The sequence below is a fragment of the Coffea arabica genome, chromosome 9c, assembly GCF_036785885.1.
Source record: "Coffea arabica cultivar ET-39 chromosome 9c, Coffea Arabica ET-39 HiFi, whole genome shotgun sequence".
NCBI lineage: Eukaryota > Viridiplantae > Streptophyta > Magnoliopsida > Gentianales > Rubiaceae > Coffea > Coffea arabica.
Window position 1 is genome coordinate 44014262 of NC_092326.1, and position 18116 is coordinate 44032377.

The following is an 18116-nucleotide window of genomic DNA, read 5'->3' on the forward strand; positions in this document are numbered from 1 at the left end:
TCCCACCACTTCTATTCATAGCCTCTACTACAAAACTATTTTCGAAATTCAGAATATTTTTTATTTTTTCCATATACCTTTTCCTGTTTTTTGTTTCACTTAGAAATATGATACTAGGGGGGAGGAGTCTATTTTCCTCCTTCATATGGGAAACTGTCAATGGACTCTCTGCACCTTGACAGTTCCACACCAGGACCCTCATTGTTGGTTGAGAGACCAAGATGGGACTGGTCTCTTCCCCCCTTAGCAACTGGTCATTGAAGACCATCTCACCTCTTACTTTGTTCCTTTTAGCATTTTGCTCAGTAGGTTCCATATCCAGCATTTCCTCATCAACAATATGCAGTTTCCTCTTAGTGTTAACACCTTCTCTGACTTCTAGATTTTGAATCTCATTTAGAGGTTGTCTACCTCCATCGTTCTTCTTATACCATAGCCTTACTTTTCTTTCCCCCCTTATTCCATTTCCCTTAACCTGGCCTGGATGGATTGGAGGCTGAAAGAAAGAAACAATTTTGATAGTGGTACAGTCAGTCAAATTCTGACACACAGTGGTCTCTTTCTTTAGTACTTAAGCATCCCATGAGAAAAATTCTAGTGACTAGAAGAATATGGTCATATATATAGAAAGTGAGGCGTGACAACAACTAGAATATTATTGTCCGACCAAAGTGTTACGTTAGCAGCTGAGGGCTGGTGGATGGTACCTCTGTTTTGAAATTCGGACCGGACCGGCCGGTCGAATCGGTCGAACCGGGAACCGGCCAGGTAGCCGGTCCGAGTCGTATTAAAAAACCGGAAATTTAAAACCCGGTCAAAGCCGGTCAAAAACCGGGTTTGACCGGAAAAAAACCGGTTTTTCCGGTTCAACAGTAATTTTTTTAAAAAAAAATTCAAACTTTATAATATTATGTTTTGACCCCCTAAATTGTTAAAACTTATCGATATACCTCAAATATTTGATACTTTATAAATATTGTCCTAAAATTTGATGTTATTTTTCAATTAAACTCATAAATTTAATTCTAAACTTGTTAATATTTATTAAATAATATAAATTGCTACTTAATTGTTCTAATTTTTTTATATTTTCTTGTTAAATAAATTTAAAACATCAAATATATATGAATATACCTTTATTAATATCAATATATTATTAGATATTATAAATATAATATTTTAATTTTTAAATAATTTTTATTTATGACGTCATCCGGTTCGACCCCTATCGACTCCCGGTCGAACCCATTGACCCCTGACCTTGGTCGAGTCACTATCCGGTCCGGTTCTGAAAACATAGGATGGTACAATACGTTTCCCTTCAGAGCGAGAGTATTCGCGGCGGCGTCGGGTGGTGGGCGGGGAACTTGGCACGATATGATTACTCTTGCTCGCCTCTTCCTCCTCTTCCTGGTACTCTTCCTTTCTTCTTCAGCTAGCAAAGCCGCTTCAGCAGTATCCCAGGATGAAGATTCTTCATCGGCTTCATCGATTATATCGAGGTTCCGGCAATACCTCCAGATAAACACCGCCCAACCCAAACCCAACTATCATGAAGCCGCCGATTTCTTAATCTCCCAGGCCAACTCCCTCTCCCTCGAATCCCAAGTCCTTGAATTCGTTCAGGGCAAACCACTGGTCCTTCTCAAGTGGCCCGGCAAGAACCCCGCCCTTCCCTCCATCCTCCTCAACTCCCACACCGACGTCGTTCCCTCCGAGCACCACAAGTGGGCCCACCCTCCCTTTGACGCCCACCTCGACTCCGCCACCGGCAACATCTACGCCCGCGGCTCCCAGGACATGAAGTGCGTGGGGATGCAATACCTGGAGGCCATCCGGAAGCTCAAGGCTTCTCCTTCCTTCCGCCAGCCTCTTCGGACCGTCTACCTCTCCTTCGTCCCCGACGAGGAGATTGGCGGCCACCACGGCGCAGAGATGCTCGCCCATTCCGAAGTCTTCCAGAAGATGAACGTCGGGGTGGTGCTTGACGAGGGTCTGGCCTCCCCTGATGATTTTTACAGGGTTTTCTATGCTGAAAGGTCACCCATGTGGCTGGTCATCAAGGCCACTGGCCCTCCCGGACATGGGGCCAAGCTCTACGACAACAGTGCCATGGAGAACCTGCTGAAGAGCATTGAGAGCATCCGCAGGTTTAGAGCTGCTCAATTTGATCTCGTCAAGTCAGGCTCTAGAGCCGAGGGGGAAGTTATCTCTGTTAATATGGCCTTTCTCAAAGCTGGCACTCCTTCCCCCACTGTAAGTCAGTGCAGTGTAGAATATGGACTGGACACACAACCAAGTAGACTGTATTCAACTTCTGCTCTGGCATCTTCAGAGAGAATTTTCATGCCTCAATTTATTAGGAATAATATGAACTTTCTATTTTCCATGTTTGACTGGATCTTTCAGGCTGAACATATACCCAAAAAAAAAAAAAAAACACACACACACACACACACAGAGTGGACACCGTATGTAAATCCTCTGGGAAATTAGCGTGCCTTCTTTGGTATTTTTATTATCACATCATAATTATAATCTCTTGGTTACTGTGCTTTGAAAGAATAAAGGAGCATTATATAACCTGGCAGCATTTCTTTTTTCTTTTACACGCATTAGCATCGGTAGTTAATATAAACAAAATAATCTGATGCGATATTTTGCGTCTTTGATTTCATGAAATATAATTTGGTGTATCAATTTTGGGAATTTGGTTTTTGGTTTTAAAAGGGGCCCTTTACTCCTTACTTCTTTGCAGAATCTTTCAACAAAAGGCAAAAGTACACTTTTTGTTGGATATAGATGCCAAATGTAGCCATCCCTATTGGAATGACCAACTTTTCCCACCTATTTGTTTTGACAGGGGTTTGTCATGAATCTACAGCCATCCGAAGCACAGGCAGGTTTGGATATCCGAGTCCCTCCAACGGCAGATCACTTGTCCTTGGAGAGACGTATTGCTGAGGAATGGGCTCCTAGTTCACGTAATATGACCTTTGAGGTAATGTGAACGTTTTGCTATGTTTCTTTCATGTGTGTTTCTTATGAACTGTAACGAAACTAATTGACCCAACAAGTTTTACATTCTTTCTTTGCTTTTCACATAGCATTTAATGTTTGTAAATCGATTGAATGTATTTTACATCTGCTGATGTTGGAAACTGTTCAACCTGAATAGCTGTTTGACTAATAAAGCGCACGATTTGCGTGGCTTTTACCCACTTGGGAAACCTGTTCCTTTTGAGCTTATGCTATATTAGATCGACTGTGTCAAATTGTGCATCATTTAGATGTAGTCTTGATTAAGTTTGAAGGCCTTATATTGCAAGATTGATCACTCCTACCCATTAAATGCACATTTGATGGAAATGTCAAAATATTATGCAGAGTACATCAGGTTTCCGATAGCATGTGAAATGTTTCGTTTTCCTGAAGAGGGAATGATTTGAAATACTAGTGTGGTTATAGCATTAATTAATGTTTCAGCTGGATGACCAGTAATGGTGGATTGCCTGAATGATTTTGAAAAGAGAGAGAAATTGCTCTTATTTGTTAAACATAGCATTTGACTGCTGTCATGGGCAACAATTGGCGAGACATACAATTGCATATAAAAGCCCCTTGTTTTAGAAAATTGGAGTGTCCTAACTATTCTCGTAGCTTGGACAGTTCAAACAAAAGGCATCTGTGTATGACAAATTTGGGAAGCCAATGTTGACGGCTCATGATGGTTCCAATCCTTGGTGGGGACTGTTAGAAGAAGCTATAAAAAATGCTAATGGAAAAGTTGGAAAGCCAGAAATATTTCCTGCTTCAACGGATGCTCGCTATTTCCGGGAGCAGGGCTTGCCAGCAATTGGCTTTTCTCCCATGGCAAATACTCCCATTCTTCTCCATGACCACAATGAGGTGAACATTGGCTCTTATATTCTGGCTGGTATCTTTAAACTATACATGTATCCCCATGCATGTTTGCTGGTTTATCTTTTCTGAAAACACACTGTTATCCTGTGTTTGCATGACCAAATTTATTTTAGATATCTCTGTCTGGAAAGGAAGAGAAGTGTGCTGTCTGTATCTGAAGTTTTACTGTTGCACAAGTGACTATTTACCTCTTTGTTGGAACAAGGCACAGACTTGATGGGTTGCAGCCCTAGTTGTAAGATCAGCTAGGAATCTTCTCTTTCCTTTACCCAGTAATCACTAGCAATGACTTCTCTTGAACCTATTCCCCCTGGCCTCAGAGACACAAACACAAGAACAACAAAACACCACCACCACCAACAACAACAACAACAGTAAGGCATGATTTGTAAGTCAGAGATTAAATATGAAAATGTCAAATTTTGTGAGGGAAAATTGTGGAAGAAATATGAAATATCAGCCTGGAATTTGTTCTACCTGTCACAATTCTTTTTGTTCCATGGTGATTGCTTTTTCCTAAATATAGAGGCCGCATGGATTTTGTTTTCTGCTTGTTGTATTGACATTAGTCTAAGAAGCATGAAAAAGCTGATTTGAGACACAGAGATGCATGAGAATGCGTAGTTAGTAATGTGCAACAATCTATAATCTAGGACTTGGACCACTAAAGACATGGTATAAAAGTAATGTATTAATATAGAGGCTTTTGTTTAGATATGTCCTTTTTTATGGCTGGTAAAAAGGAGTTTAGTCTTGGGTACGAGAGACATGGAACAACAACCTGGGAAAGGTTGGACCATAGGAAGTGACATGCAGTAGGAACTTAGTTGACAAAGAAACAGAAAGGTTTTCCCGATATTCTTCTCCTGATGTTTCTCACATTCTTGTACTTGTGTTGAATGTCTTCTGAGTGTGTTAATTGTTACATGAAGTTATAACTCAAACTTGTGTCCAGAGGATGCAAGTACTCAGGAAATGTCATCATGGTGGTCATAGTGCCATCAGTAATCAACACTTGCAGGAAACTTTGCCAATTGTTTGTGGAAAGCATGTGTTGTGAATACTGTAACGTTGAAAATGTTTTAGATTTAGGTTCCGTCTCTCTGTATCTTTAACAGCAAGCTGAAGCAGGGCATTATAAGTGCAATAAATTCCGTTCATTTCTGCAGTTCTTGAACAAGGACGAGTATTTGAAAGGGATTGATGCATACGAGTCAATAATAAAAGCCTTTGCATCATTTGACGAGCGAACAAGTGATGACGAATCCAAAGCAGAACTGTAAGGAGATGGCTGTTGGGATGTTGGTGGCAATTTCTGCATCAACGGTAACAGCGTATCTGAATCTGTGGTATTCGATTGGTATTACGTACTTTAAGTCAGAAGCAGCATTAGTGAGCTGGGCATTTATTGTCCGAGAGAGGTTGACATCTCATGTAGAATTGCTGATATTTTTCCTCAGTCCCACCAACGTACGACTCTGCTGCTTTTTCGCTCTTCTTTGTTTAGATTGATTTAAACTTTTGCTGTCTGCGGCTACATGAATAATAAGTCCATGTATAAAGGAGGAGTGGGGATGATTAGTTTACTGGAACAGATGAATATAACGGCTTGGTTGACTTGACGACGCCACTTTCAATCTTTGTTACTTGTTGTAACCCTGCTGCCCATCCCCCTCCCCTTGGTTATTGTTTCTCTCTCTCCCTCTTCCCCTCTCCCAGGTTCCTCTATAGATTCTCGTACATATCTCAGAATATTTTCTCCATCTTATAGCAGACTGGGGGGAGAGAGAGATAACCCCATGCAGCTCTTAATCTATTGAATCCGCTCTTAGAGAAAGAATAGTAAGCGAACACCGTTCAATGGGCAGTGCAAGCTAAAGCTTTTAGGTTTTGCCCAGAGAAATGCTCAGCTACTTAAAGTTGCGCGGTGAAGGCCCTCAGGTTTGTCCAGAAAATGCTCTTGAGTTATTCCGATTTGGTTAGTGGTGCACTTCATTGATTCATCTAAAGTTACATAGAACTGTGTTATAGCTGTTGTAGTTATCTTTTCATAAGTTTATTAAGCACTAGAAGAACAAGAAAACACTTGAGAAGAGTGAATCACTGAAACCATTTTATAGCACTAGTTTATTATACTTGAGCATCATCATAATCATGCACTCGACTTGAAAATAAAAGAATTCATAAGACAGAGAATGAAGCCATTTGGATATTTTTTGTTGTGGTTAGTGATTCGTAGTTGCCCATTTGGACTGTTGCACAATGGATGGTTACAGAATACCTAATCATGGCTACTTGTTAAATAGAGTAACCAATACACTACCAATTGTAAAGGGGCTTACAAAAGTATACATGAGATGATGAGATGCCCAAAACCATATATACTCATATAAAAGAGTCAATACAAAAGTGATAATCACTGTCGGCTTCTCCAAATGATTAATGAAGTTCTTTTCATGTCAAAATCAAAAAAGAAGAAAGAAAAAAAAATATGTATGAAGATTAATTCATACAATTGGGAACCCTCATATGCATTTGATCAACAAAATTGCACATCAGCAGCAGCAGCAGGATGTAGAATTCCTGACTCTCATATGCTTGCTAAATTCAACATATGCGACGTTAATTCAATCGTGACAACGTATACACCGTCATCGTTCATTCAAAGATTAATCTATAAAACAAAGTAAAATTAAATGCTCCTCTTCCTCCACCGCGGATGGGATGAGAGGGATGAAATGAAGCAGCAGAAGCAGGATCCACGATCGAAGTCATAGCAGTAGGTTATGAAATACTGCTGCTTGCTCCTTAGTACTAATTAACCACTACTAAGTAATAATGCTGTGTCCGAGACTTGGGGGGTAGAGTAGATCCTCCCCAGAATCAGAATGGTGTTTGGGTGTCGGAGCCCCAGACCATCCCTCTCCCGCAGTTGCAGGATCCAAGAGGACGACCTCCTCCTCCGCCTCCTCCTCCTGGTGATGAAATTTCTCCCGCCGCCAACTCATCCATAACTGCCCTGCCCTGCCCTTGCTCCACCTTTACCTTTACAACCCACCGCCAAACACCAAATGTCCAATGACTAATGATGGGGCTGCCCATCTCGTGTACGTCCGTAGAAAGCCCGATCCACCACATCTACCACCTGCCTCTTCTGACCCGCACCAACCACCCATACCCGCTCTCGATTCTGAATCGCCACCTGGGAAATCCGTTCATCATCAATACCAGTCTTCTTCTGAAAATATTTCTGGCCCTAATCAAGTCTCTCCTGGGATTTCATCTTCCATGCGCACTCCTCCTGCTCCCGCCAAATTGACTGCTATTCCTGCCGCTACTCCAATTACGCATTGGGAAAATGGTCCGTCTTGCAAATTAAACAACTCCCTGCACAAGCTGGACCCCTCAGATCAAAAGGATTATATTGAGAGTACGTCTTTTTGACCTACATAAAGCTTACCTACCTCATTCTCCGTCTTCTTCTAAATCATGCTATTAATTTGTTACTCAATGCTCGCCGCCCCTTCTTGTTTTGCAGTGCTTCGATCTCTTTCCTCTGTGGAACTCAGTAAGCATGCGGTTGAACTGGAGAAGAGGTCAATTCAGCTTTCCCTGGAAGAAGGTTGTATATGCTGTTAATTGCTTTTCTCTTGCTTCACTCTTTATTGTTTTTAGGTGAAAATGTGGCGCACAGACCAGAAATTGACAACATCCATATTCGTATTGCATCACTCTTTATTGTCTGGGATTCAATGCCTCATGCGGCATTTTTTTTTCCCTTCTGCTAGAGTTCCATCATACTGATCATTTTCTTGTAATATTCACTCTGTTCTTTCTCCAAACCACAATAATTCCATGCTGATGATGATTTTCTTTCCTCACCGTGGTACGACAGAAGCATTTTAATCTTCTCTATGTGAAGATTCATGCCACTAGGACTGCCCGCTTGAATTTTCTGTCTGCCAAGGAAAATATCCAGGGTTCTGATGTTTCGAAGTTTTGCAAGATCTATTGAGCTATTAACTGCAAAAGAAATAAATAAATAAACTCACCTCGTTCACATTCATTAGGCTGAGCTTTGGTCATATCTGCCCTCGTTGCAAGTTGAATGTGATCGATGTCGGGCTTCCTTTTGGATACCTTTGAACAATTCATGCTACCTCTTTCCAGTTGCCCTGTCTTTCCCTTCCCATTTCTGTCAGCTGGATGAGTCGGAAGGAGGCAATCACCTCAAAAGCTGAACCTCCCAAGTGTAGACCTCTTAGTCTCTTGGGCTTGCCAATTTACAGTCAGATGAAAAAGCAATACAACCTTCAGCTGTCAATCTCTTAGTCTCTTAGCACTTTCTTAAGATCTGATCAGCCAATAAAGAATACAATGACAATGCAAATTCAATTCAAAAGTCCAATATAGGGCTACAGGAACATCATTTGTCTATCCTTCCTCGTGAGTGCAGGCTTATGTGTCTTAGGGAAATATAGTTAGCTGGCTTTGCTTTCCTGCAGCTGCCGCTTCACCCATTCTGAAGCATCAGTGCCAAAGATGAGCAATTTGGTTGACTTACTGCTCCAGCCATGACCGTCTTTTGTATTATGTTACTATATTGATTGCCAATTCTTGTTGCTCTGAGATTTTCTCCAATTTTTTGGCTTCTGCCTTGTCAAATAACTCATTTTCCTGGCCCATTTTGTTAGGCAAAGACGAGCCTAGAATCTTCTAAATTTACTTGCAATTTCTGTCTTCACTACATGTACTACTACTTTGCTTTTGCTCTATTTTGGGTTGAGCATATGGTCACAACACGTTACTAATATCATTTCTTGTCCTAATTGTTTCCTGTCTGGTTCAGCAAAAGAGCTTCAACGAGTTCAAGCCCTTGATGTCTTGGAGAGATACTCGAAGCACTCGAGAGTGCCCTCGAACCAACAAAACATGTAAAGACAATTTAGGTCAAGGTGTTCGACCACTGGTCAGTTGTAGACCTTGTTACTGTACTTTTAAGCTCAGCATACCCTGTTATGTTGTAATTACTGTTTCTGTAAACATTTAGACGTCTATTGGCTCCGTCCATTGACATGTAGATATTCCTAAGTGTATTTAACCGCAACATAATTTTACAAAGTGTAATATTCTCATTTGTTGTTTTGTCACTCTTAAATGTTAAGCAAATTTATACCTCAAAGAAAAGAAATTGCAGGGCAAATTTAGCTCTTTCTTGCTTTGAGCAACTGCAAAAGATGGGGAACTGGCGTCATGGTTTCTGAAGTCTGTTATCGATATAGTTTGTAAATTCTATATCATCAAATGATTGGGTGCCATTATAGAATGTGTTAATGTACCTATATAAACCTTAAATTCAACCAAAGATCTGCTACATTGCCTTCAACAGATGATCAAGTGAAAGGACGCAGCAGCATCCCAGACATGCCGTCCATATGCAAATGTTTCAGAAGAACTGTAGAAATCCAAGGACATACTTGACAAGCATTGCAAAATTAGAAGTGCAAAGAGTATGTGATGGAGGAATTTGTGTATCATGCATCTTTTTTCTTGTTTGATGGAGGTAACTTTCCTTGATCTATCCGGTAGCACAGAGTCGAGCATCCATGGATGGCCCTAAGCGTTGTGGTTTTTGATGATACATACGTTAGGCATGGCATGGGAGAGTCCACACAACTTTGGGACAGGTACGGTTAGTAATAGGTGAAATTGTTTTAATTTTTTAATGATTTGGTGTACATTCTCACGATTTTGATATATTTTATAATGCCCAACAAAAAGTTATATGAGTGTACACGAAATCATGAAATATATCAAATATTATATGGAAATACGCCAAATCATTAAAAAAAAAAAAAAAAAAGTAAAACAACCACATCAACCGTACCTATTGCAAATCGTACCTATCTCGTTCTCCTCCCATACAACTGGCTACGTAAATAGGATAGTATTATGCATAGTTATTAAATTCGGCCTGGCTCAACGGTTGAATTGGTCAAATTGGTGGACCGGCCATGAAATCGGACTGATTTAGCAACAATTGGATCGGAGTTGCAGACAGTATTATGCATAGTTATTAAATTCGGCCTGGCTCAACGGTTGAATTGGTGGACCGGCCATGAAATCGGACTGATTTAGCAACAATTGGATCGGAGTTGCAGACAATTCGCTTTGAGAAAAGTGCAAGGGTATGATCAGTGCGAAAAAAAACGTAAACAAGTATCATTATTGTCACATAAGTATAATATTATAGGAGGAATTGTCGCTAGTAGCAGTTTTCTTTAAAATAGTTCGTTCCCATCTCACTGACGTATCGAATATACCAAAGTCTTGGCGTATCTGTGGATATACTTCGATTGACCGTTCCTTGTCTGAGTTGGATCCCCCTGTCCCTTGAGGAAGAGAAGGTGGGAATCTGATCACCGGATTCCCTGGCAAAGCGACTGCTGCAACTACTACTACTAGTGATAATGAGTAAAGACTAAGAAGCCAAAGAGTTCGGCTGACTTTTGCTTAAGTATTTTATCGGAGAAAGTGTGGCCTGCGTGCTCAAAGTTGTGATGCCTAGGTCCTGACCCAACCATGGAAGAAGAACCAACAATGGAAGAAGTCTAATCTAATAGCAATGTCCCAGCGACGCAGACAAAGAAATGCCTTTTTGTCTCTATCAACTCAACGTTGTATGTCCTCTGCTCTGATCAGCTTTGCTGCTGAGCAGATATCACTACTCAGTAGGACAGTAGCAGTAGTAGTATAAGGTTTTCGTTGACATAATAATTGCAATATCTGTAATTTTTTTTTTTTTTTAAACTTTCTACGTCGCTCAAAGCTCACATCACAATTATGGGAACAAATCGTTGACATCAACTGTTAAGAGTTACATAATGTAGTATTATTACTGATTCTTGGATCTCTCGTGAGTCGGGCTAACGTTTGCAGTCGACCAACCAAACAAATGAAGCAAAGCTAGCAAGCAAGCAAGCATGCTCTAAGGGCGTCCGATCAGTAGCGCTATAAGATGGGATGCGGCGACTCATTGCCTCAGCCCAGCAGGGCATTGAACAGCCAGTCAGTCTCCCCCATCCCCCGCGTCCCACTTGAAGCATGTCTTATTATATTATGATATACTCTATACCGCGGTTACACGTCGATCATGATCTCACTGTTGTTGGCACCTGTCCACTCTTTCCTTCTTTTTTCCTATCCACCTCAAACTTCAATCTTCAAACCCCCACCCCATATGTGATATGCCCACCTCACCTCACCTCACCTCACCTCTTTCTTTTCTTTCTTGGATGATGATTTAACCACATTCATTCTCACTAATGTTTTGAAAACCAGACCCGACCGGTCGGTTCGACCGATCGGACCATGAACCGATCGTGTCTTCGGTCCGGTTCAATCAAAAAGCCAAAGAATTAATTGAACCGGTAAAAATCGAGAAATTCAATCGATTTTTATTAAATATTTATTTTCTAAAATAAATATTTTAGTTTTATTCAAAATTTTTAATACTAAAATGAATAAAAAAATTATTAAACCTTTGAATTGGGATTGAACCGTGAATCGAAAAATTTTCCGGTTCACTTCCCAATCCGAGTTTAAAAACATTGATTCTCGCTCGTACACCCTTCACTAACTCATACGATGGAGTACTAGACTACAATAATATTAGTGTATTATGCTAGTTGCGCTTGCGAGTTCATTCATATGCGTGTGTTTGTTTAAATCGTACAATCTCTACTCCCCCAACCCAAACTAGTTACTTGATAGTCGAGAGATATTGAAGGAGATATAGAATCACTTTTTTTTTTTAAATATTTGATAATTAAGTCTCGAAAAGAAACAAGAAATTTTATCCTAAAGAAAATATAAGATCTAGTTATTAACTAACTAATAGTTTTGTAATTAATCATTTCTACACCGACTATCAAGATTAGTGTGTATGTTATTCGATTATTTTATATATACATGTCACATATATTTTGTTTTATTTGTCATGTTGTAATAAGTAGAAAAGTGTTAAATCAGACTAGTCCAAAACTTGAAGCACTAACAATATAATTATCTCGTAACGTGCCTCAAATTGATAAGATTCATGAGAGGAATCTACAAGATAGCAAAGGTGAGGAGGACCAGTGATGATAATACAGAGAGAGGCACATTAAAAATTGATGACACTTTTGAGCGTTCCCATCACAGCAAGAATAAAGCTAATTCCCCCCAGAGAACCCAGGCCCCCACCCACTCTTGTTGGTTGTAGCTGCTCCCTCCCCCAGAAGGCTGTTGGGCTGATGACGGCTGCATGTAGTCCCAAAAACCAAGACATCCTCTCTACCTTATTTCACGACCCCAAAAGGATTGTGTACCGTATTCATATCCTCCTCCTTACATCCAACAAACATAAGCTAGCAAGTCCCACGTACCACCCTTCCTTCTTCCTTTGCATGTCTCTCTACATATATGGTTTTTTTTTCCCTTCTATTTTTTTTTTTATAACGTAAACCCACTTTACCAAACGTTTTCTAGTTGCTAAAGAATCACAGTACAGTAACAGTACAGCAGAACATGCCTTCTGCAGCTGCTCAACACAGTACCAACGAATCTTCTCCAGTCTGTCTGTGAGTCACTTGTTTCTTCTTCCTTTAGTTTTTTTCCTCTGTTGGAGTGATTGCTCCTTATTCTGATTATATGAAATCAAGACGGCGTGATTTTTTTTTTCCCTATTTTAACAGATGGGACTTTTTGTACTTTACTTTTTCTTGTGGATGGTATCATTCTTATAATCTTCAGAGTCATGGAGCTGTCGTTTCTGACATCATTCCGGAACTTCTGACTGTAGCTTGAATTTAGGTCGTGTTGCTATTCACAATCGAAAATGAACGTATTTTGTTTTGTATGCCCCATGCGCACTAGGTCGGGACACGGAGTGTGTAGTGGTGCATCCATCTAGTCTGGTTGGTTCTGTCCTTCCTACACGGCCGGTTGGGCTTCCCCCCTTTCCCGTAGTACAGTAGTAGTTAGTGGTTATTACAGTTGGCCTTTGTACAGCAAAAAATAAAAATAAAGTTAAAAAAAAAGAGAGTGTTTGACTTTCCTGACGACAATCCAGGTGGATACAGAGATATATAGCTTCCTCAACTCAAGGTTGGAGTCAGTACTCTTTCAGTATCCTAGTCTTAGGTGTCACCACAATTCTCTGTTCCAGTAAAGTGTGAAAGATCCCTCTTTTTCTTTTAGAACTTTTCCCTTTGGGTTGTTTCTGTGATTGTCGAATAGCGGAGTTGGTGTTTCTTGACGTCTTTGAGTAGGCAGTCACTCTGTAGTATGTAATTTAGAGCTTTACTGTTTTGATTTTTCGGGGAGTATGATCACTCTTTGGTGAAATTCTGTTTGCTGCTGCTGTTTCTGTTGTTCTCTGAAATGCATTTGTAATTGCAGTTGATCAGTGATACCTACAAAATATATTGACGACGTTGGTTGGGGCCACTCTGGCTGATTGAGTTTTGGAAGACTGTCGAAACCAATCCATCCTGGGAGTCCCTCTTCTTGTTTTTCCCATATTCACGCTGCTACTCGTCTACTTTGGTTCTTGATCTGTTTGCATTTTTTATGATTCATTAGGACTTGTGTGTGTGAAAATGGAGGTCTAAGAGAACATTCCGGGCCATTATGGGAGATGGGGCCTTCACGGCTAATGACTCGGGAACACTTTCTGACAATGTCCTGGACTTCGATCTCATGGATGAACTCTTGTTTGATGGTTTCTGGTTAGAATCTACACGGGAGTCCAACTTTTGGGAGCCTGGTCCGTCTACTACCGGTGCTTTAGATTCCCCTCTATACTATTCCCTTACTCCAGAGATTAACATAGCCCATTTTAATTCGAACCTAGATCAGGCAAGCATTTCAGAAGAAGCAAAAACGACTGATTTTGTTGACCATAAGGCTCTCGGTCGTACCCAAATGGATGAATTTGGGACAAGACACCGGGAGAACCTTGACGCTGCTCTTCATTCTGCATCTTCAGGGCAACCTGAAGGCTTTTTGGTAGAAGGGAGCGACATGAACAGAAGATTATGGGTTGGACCAACTGGAGATCCAACTCCAAATACCTCGGTGAGAAAGAGACTAGTGCAGGCTATTGAATACCTGAGGAAATCCACTTCTGATAAGGATGCTCTGATTCAAATTTGGGTGCCTGTAACAAGAGGAGGCGGACGTGTTCTTTCAACTAAAAATCAACCATTCTCCCTCGATCCAAATTGCAGAAGTCTTGCAGAATACAGACACATCTCCAGAAACTATCAATTTGCCGCTGAGGAGGACTCCAAGGAGCTTGTTGGATTGCCTGGCCGTGTCTTCTTGAAGAAGTTGCCCGAGTGGACTCCTGATGTTCGTTTTTTCAAGGGAGAAGAGTATCCACGTGTTAATCATGCCCAGCAGTACAATGTTAGAGGGTGTCTTGCTCTTCCTGTTTTTCAAAGAGGAAGTGGAACTTGCTTAGGTGTCGTTGAAATTGTCTCAACAGCTCAGAAAGTTAATTATGGCCCTGAACTTGAAAACATTTGCAAAGCTCTTGAGGTTCATTCATGCCCTGATTCATTTTAATTGTTCTATGATTATAAAAAAAAGCAGTTACTTTCTCCCACAGACTGTTGAGAGTTAAAAACAGAGACTTAATTTGTTCAAGTATCATTGGATTTAAGATGAAATGCTGACTTTAGGATCTTGGTCCATCTTCAGTGGCATGATATGATAAGTTTTCAAGGTGCGGCATTTTGCTCGACCTGTTGGTCACAGCCCTGTATCTAATTGCACTTATTGTAGCCTATACATTGTATGTTATCAGCTTTTAGATGTTTGTTTAGTTTGACATATATCATGAAGGTTTCTGATTTTGGACTAACATTTTAAATCCTGGTCTATGCAGTTGTAGTGTTATCTCAACTTCATTTCTCCCAAATGCATCATTTTTTTTTTTTTTTTGGTCCTTTCTTTGGTTTCTGAGCAATAATTCATTCTTTCAGGCTGTCGATTTAAGCAGCTCAATTATCTCAACTTCTCCCAACATGAAGGTACACACGAGAGGCTTGTAGTACCTAAAAAATGAAATTTGCAATTGGAAGTTCATTCCTGATATCACATGTATGCTTTTGTCAGGATTGTGACGAGTCCTACCAACTAGCTTTAGTAGATATCCGATCTGTGTTGAAATATGTCTGTGACATGAATAAATTGCCGCTGGCTCAGACTTGGGCCTCTTGTATCCGGCAAGGCAAAGGCGGGTGCAGGCACTCCGAAGAGAACTATGTGCGTTGTGTTTCTACCGTTGACTCTGCTTGCTATGTGCGTGATCCACAAGTTATGGACTTCCATGCAGCTTGCTCCGAGCACCACTTGCTTAAAGCCGAAGGTTTGCCAGGGGGAGCATTCATGACAGATCAACCATGTTTTGCTACTGATATCACAGCCTTCAGCAAGACAGATTACCCTCTTTCTCACCATGCCAAAATATTTGGAATGCGTGCTGCTGTAGCGATACGTGTTCAGAGTATTTACACTAAATCTGCTGACTTTGTTTTGGAGTTCTTTCTACCGCTTGATTGCACAGATGCTGAGGACCAGAAGCAGATGTTGAACTCAATATTTTCTGCATTACAACAGATTTGCCACTGTTTGCATGTCATCACAGACCAAAAGGTAAGAGAAGAAACAACCATTCCTGATGATGAAAAGCCAAGCTCTTCTGTCAGTAAATCAGTAAAAGAGAAGACTTTAGGTTTTGTATCACCCGCTAAGGAATTATCTCTAAGCACTTCCTCCTGGGTTGCACCCGCACTAGACAACTCAGAGACAGTCAAAGATGTAGCTTTCTCTCTGGATAATCACCAGGAGGATCCAGAAGAAGAGTGCAAGTTGACAACCCAGTGGGACAACAATAAGGCGGAGCTACATCATACGCCTACATCCCCCAAGCTCATCCAAATTCCGCAACGTTCTGGATTGAAAGGACATGTTGTAGGTAGTGAAGATGTTTCTGCAGTTGGGGGTCATAACTCAATGGGTGACAGAAGCACAGGTCAAAGAAGAAGGACGAAGACGGAGAAGAGTATCAGCTTGCAAGATCTAAGACAGTACTTTTCTGGTAGCCTGAAAGATGCTGCGAAGAGTATTGGAGGTACGAAACACTTTCACTTGGAAAAAATATATATACATCACCAGATCCAATTTATACAAGACTTTCCATACCTTGAGAGGTTTATATGCAAGTTTCAGCTTTCAAAAATCCAGAATTTCTTGTTATGGATTTCCTTTGATGTATAGTTGATTATTATCTGCTAAGCATAAGTTGACATATAATAACTTGTATATTGGAGTCTAAAACTTAACATAGGAGTGATGTATTTATAAAATGCCCGACAGCAAGTATAATTCTTTCAAATCTGAAGATAACAAAAACCCAAGCGTGAGAGGGCCTCAAGGTACCGAACTGGAGTGCTAATTTTGTTCACTTCACTACAATACGAGTGAATGCATAATAATATAGTCAAATTTTCTTTCTTGAAGAGGTTGAATAGTAATAATATAGTCAGAAAACTTGGTAGACATATAGTTATTTGGCTTTATCTGGTATAGAGTTGAAAAGCCTTTGCAGTTTTGGTGGGTTATGACTTGTAGGTTTACGTACATGAACCATTCCACTTTAAATCTGGTTCTAAGGAATCTCAGGTCTGCTCTGGAAATTTGGGGATGGCACTTGACTTCTGCTGATAGGCTAAAATTGTCGTCAATCCAATTCGAAGAGATTCTTTGTTTCATCATGATTTTGACATTGCTATGCACTTTCACGTTCATAATTTTGACCACTTCCCTGATCACGAAAGCAGAACCCTCTAAGCTTAATCTGTGCCATTAATTTCCTGCAATACCAGATGGTATAGCTTGCTGAAAAAGAAATTCAATCTGTCGATCTTGCAGTATGTCCCACAACATTAAAAAGAATATGCAGACAACACGGAATCACTAGGTGGCCTTCTCGAAAGATAAAGAAGGTTGGCCACTCGTTAAGAAAGCTCCAACTTGTGATCGATTCAGTCCAGTGTGCCGAGGGCGCTATTCAACTGAGTTCTTTCTATACCAACTTCCCTGAACTGAATTCTGCAAATTTACCAACTCCAAGTAACTTGTCCATGTCACAAGGGAGCGATCATTTGCAGAAACTGACCACTCAACCTGAGGGTTGCATCTTAAGCCCTGAAACTACTGCTTCAAAATCACCTTCTTCTTCTGGTAGTCATAGCTCCAGTTCAAGTTTTTGTTATTCCACTGGGCCAATGCAGTCTATTCCTGTCCACGCGCCCAGTGCTCAAGATGCTTCATCTGCAGAAGAGTGCAGAGCAGCACTGAAGAAAACATGCAGTGATGCAGAGTTGCATGATTTGGTTAAAAGAGAAGAAACCAAGCTTCTAGGAAGATCTCAAAGCCAAAAGATTTTCATTGATGATGTGTCTCCTGATACTCTGCCTTCCTTCCCACAGACTAGCAGCCAGATATTACGGAGTGGAAGCTTGTTTAGGGTAAAAGTAAATTTCGGGGAAGAAAAGGTCCGGTTTAGTCTACAGCCTCATTGGGGTTTCGCAGATTTATTGAAAGAAGTACGGGGGCGCTTTAGCATAGACGATCTCATTGAGATTGATCTTAAATATTTGGATGATGACAACGAATGGGTGCTTTTGACATGTGATGCTGATCTTGAAGAATGTATAGACATACACAAATCCTCTAAAAGCACCGTGATCAGACTGTCCATCCACCAGGGCCGTCATTTTAATGTTGGAAGCACATCTGGTAGCCATGGCTCATGATAAAAATGGAAGCAGTCCAGAGAGCGGTGGCTTGTCAATTGCTGGACACAGGTTGAACACCACACCGCTGGTGTTTGCTGATAGCAGAACAGTGAAGTTGCGACCTATGGTTGCAGACTGAACTCTTGATTAGGGATACATGAGAGGTTGAAATGCGTTTCATTGAAAAGATATTCTTGCTGGCTGAAATCTCAAAGCGACCAATTTTAACGCTTTGCCAATGTGAGATCAGCATATTTGTGTCGTTAATCCTTGGCATTCAACTGATATGAGATGCTGCTACCCTTGTCCCATCCCCTTGTTACTGCAGCTCCACTAGCAATC

General features: G+C 40.7%; 3 protein-coding genes across 6 annotated transcripts; all 3 read left to right on the top strand.

Moving 5' to 3' along the window:
- Positions 1 to 1315: 1315 nt before the first annotated feature.
- Positions 1316 to 5546, top strand: LOC113707983 (uncharacterized). Of its 2 annotated transcripts, none has more exons than XM_027230402.2 (4): positions 1316 to 2256; positions 2864 to 3001; positions 3661 to 3909; positions 5094 to 5546. In XM_027230402.2, exons 1-4 carry the CDS (start codon positions 1378 to 1380, stop codon positions 5205 to 5207), a joined length of 1380 nt encoding a protein of 459 aa, XP_027086203.1. In that variant the 5' UTR covers positions 1316 to 1377; the 3' UTR covers positions 5208 to 5546. The 2 variants fall into 2 exon arrangements, with proteins under 2 accessions (XP_027086203.1, XP_027086204.1); XM_027230403.2 differs by having other exon boundaries at positions 3670 to 3909.
- Positions 5547 to 6632: 1086 nt separating this feature from the next.
- LOC113707984 (uncharacterized) lies at positions 6633 to 9074 on the top strand. The gene is made up of 3 exons (XM_027230404.2): positions 6633 to 7354; positions 7463 to 7546; positions 8774 to 9074. Exons 1-3 carry the CDS (start codon positions 7003 to 7005, stop codon positions 8860 to 8862), a joined length of 525 nt encoding a protein of 174 aa, XP_027086205.1. The 5' UTR covers positions 6633 to 7002; the 3' UTR covers positions 8863 to 9074.
- Positions 9075 to 12170: 3096 nt separating this feature from the next.
- On the top strand, positions 12171 to 18085 carry LOC113708908 (protein NLP2). 3 transcript variants are annotated; one of them, XM_027231619.2, is made up of 6 exons: positions 12171 to 12545; positions 13366 to 13732; positions 13820 to 14508; positions 14955 to 15002; positions 15088 to 16105; positions 16906 to 18085. In XM_027231619.2, the coding sequence occupies exons 2-6, from the start codon at positions 13597 to 13599 to the stop codon at positions 17790 to 17792; spliced, it is 2778 nt and encodes a 925-aa protein (XP_027087420.1). In that variant the 5' UTR covers positions 12171 to 12545; positions 13366 to 13596; the 3' UTR covers positions 17793 to 18085. The 3 variants fall into 3 exon arrangements, with proteins under 3 accessions (XP_027087420.1, XP_027087421.1, XP_071921029.1); XM_027231620.2 differs by having other exon boundaries at positions 12330 to 12545; positions 13825 to 14508; XM_072064928.1 differs by lacking the exon at positions 12171 to 12545 and having other exon boundaries at positions 13448 to 14508.
- The last annotated feature ends 31 nt before the right edge of the window (positions 18086 to 18116 follow it).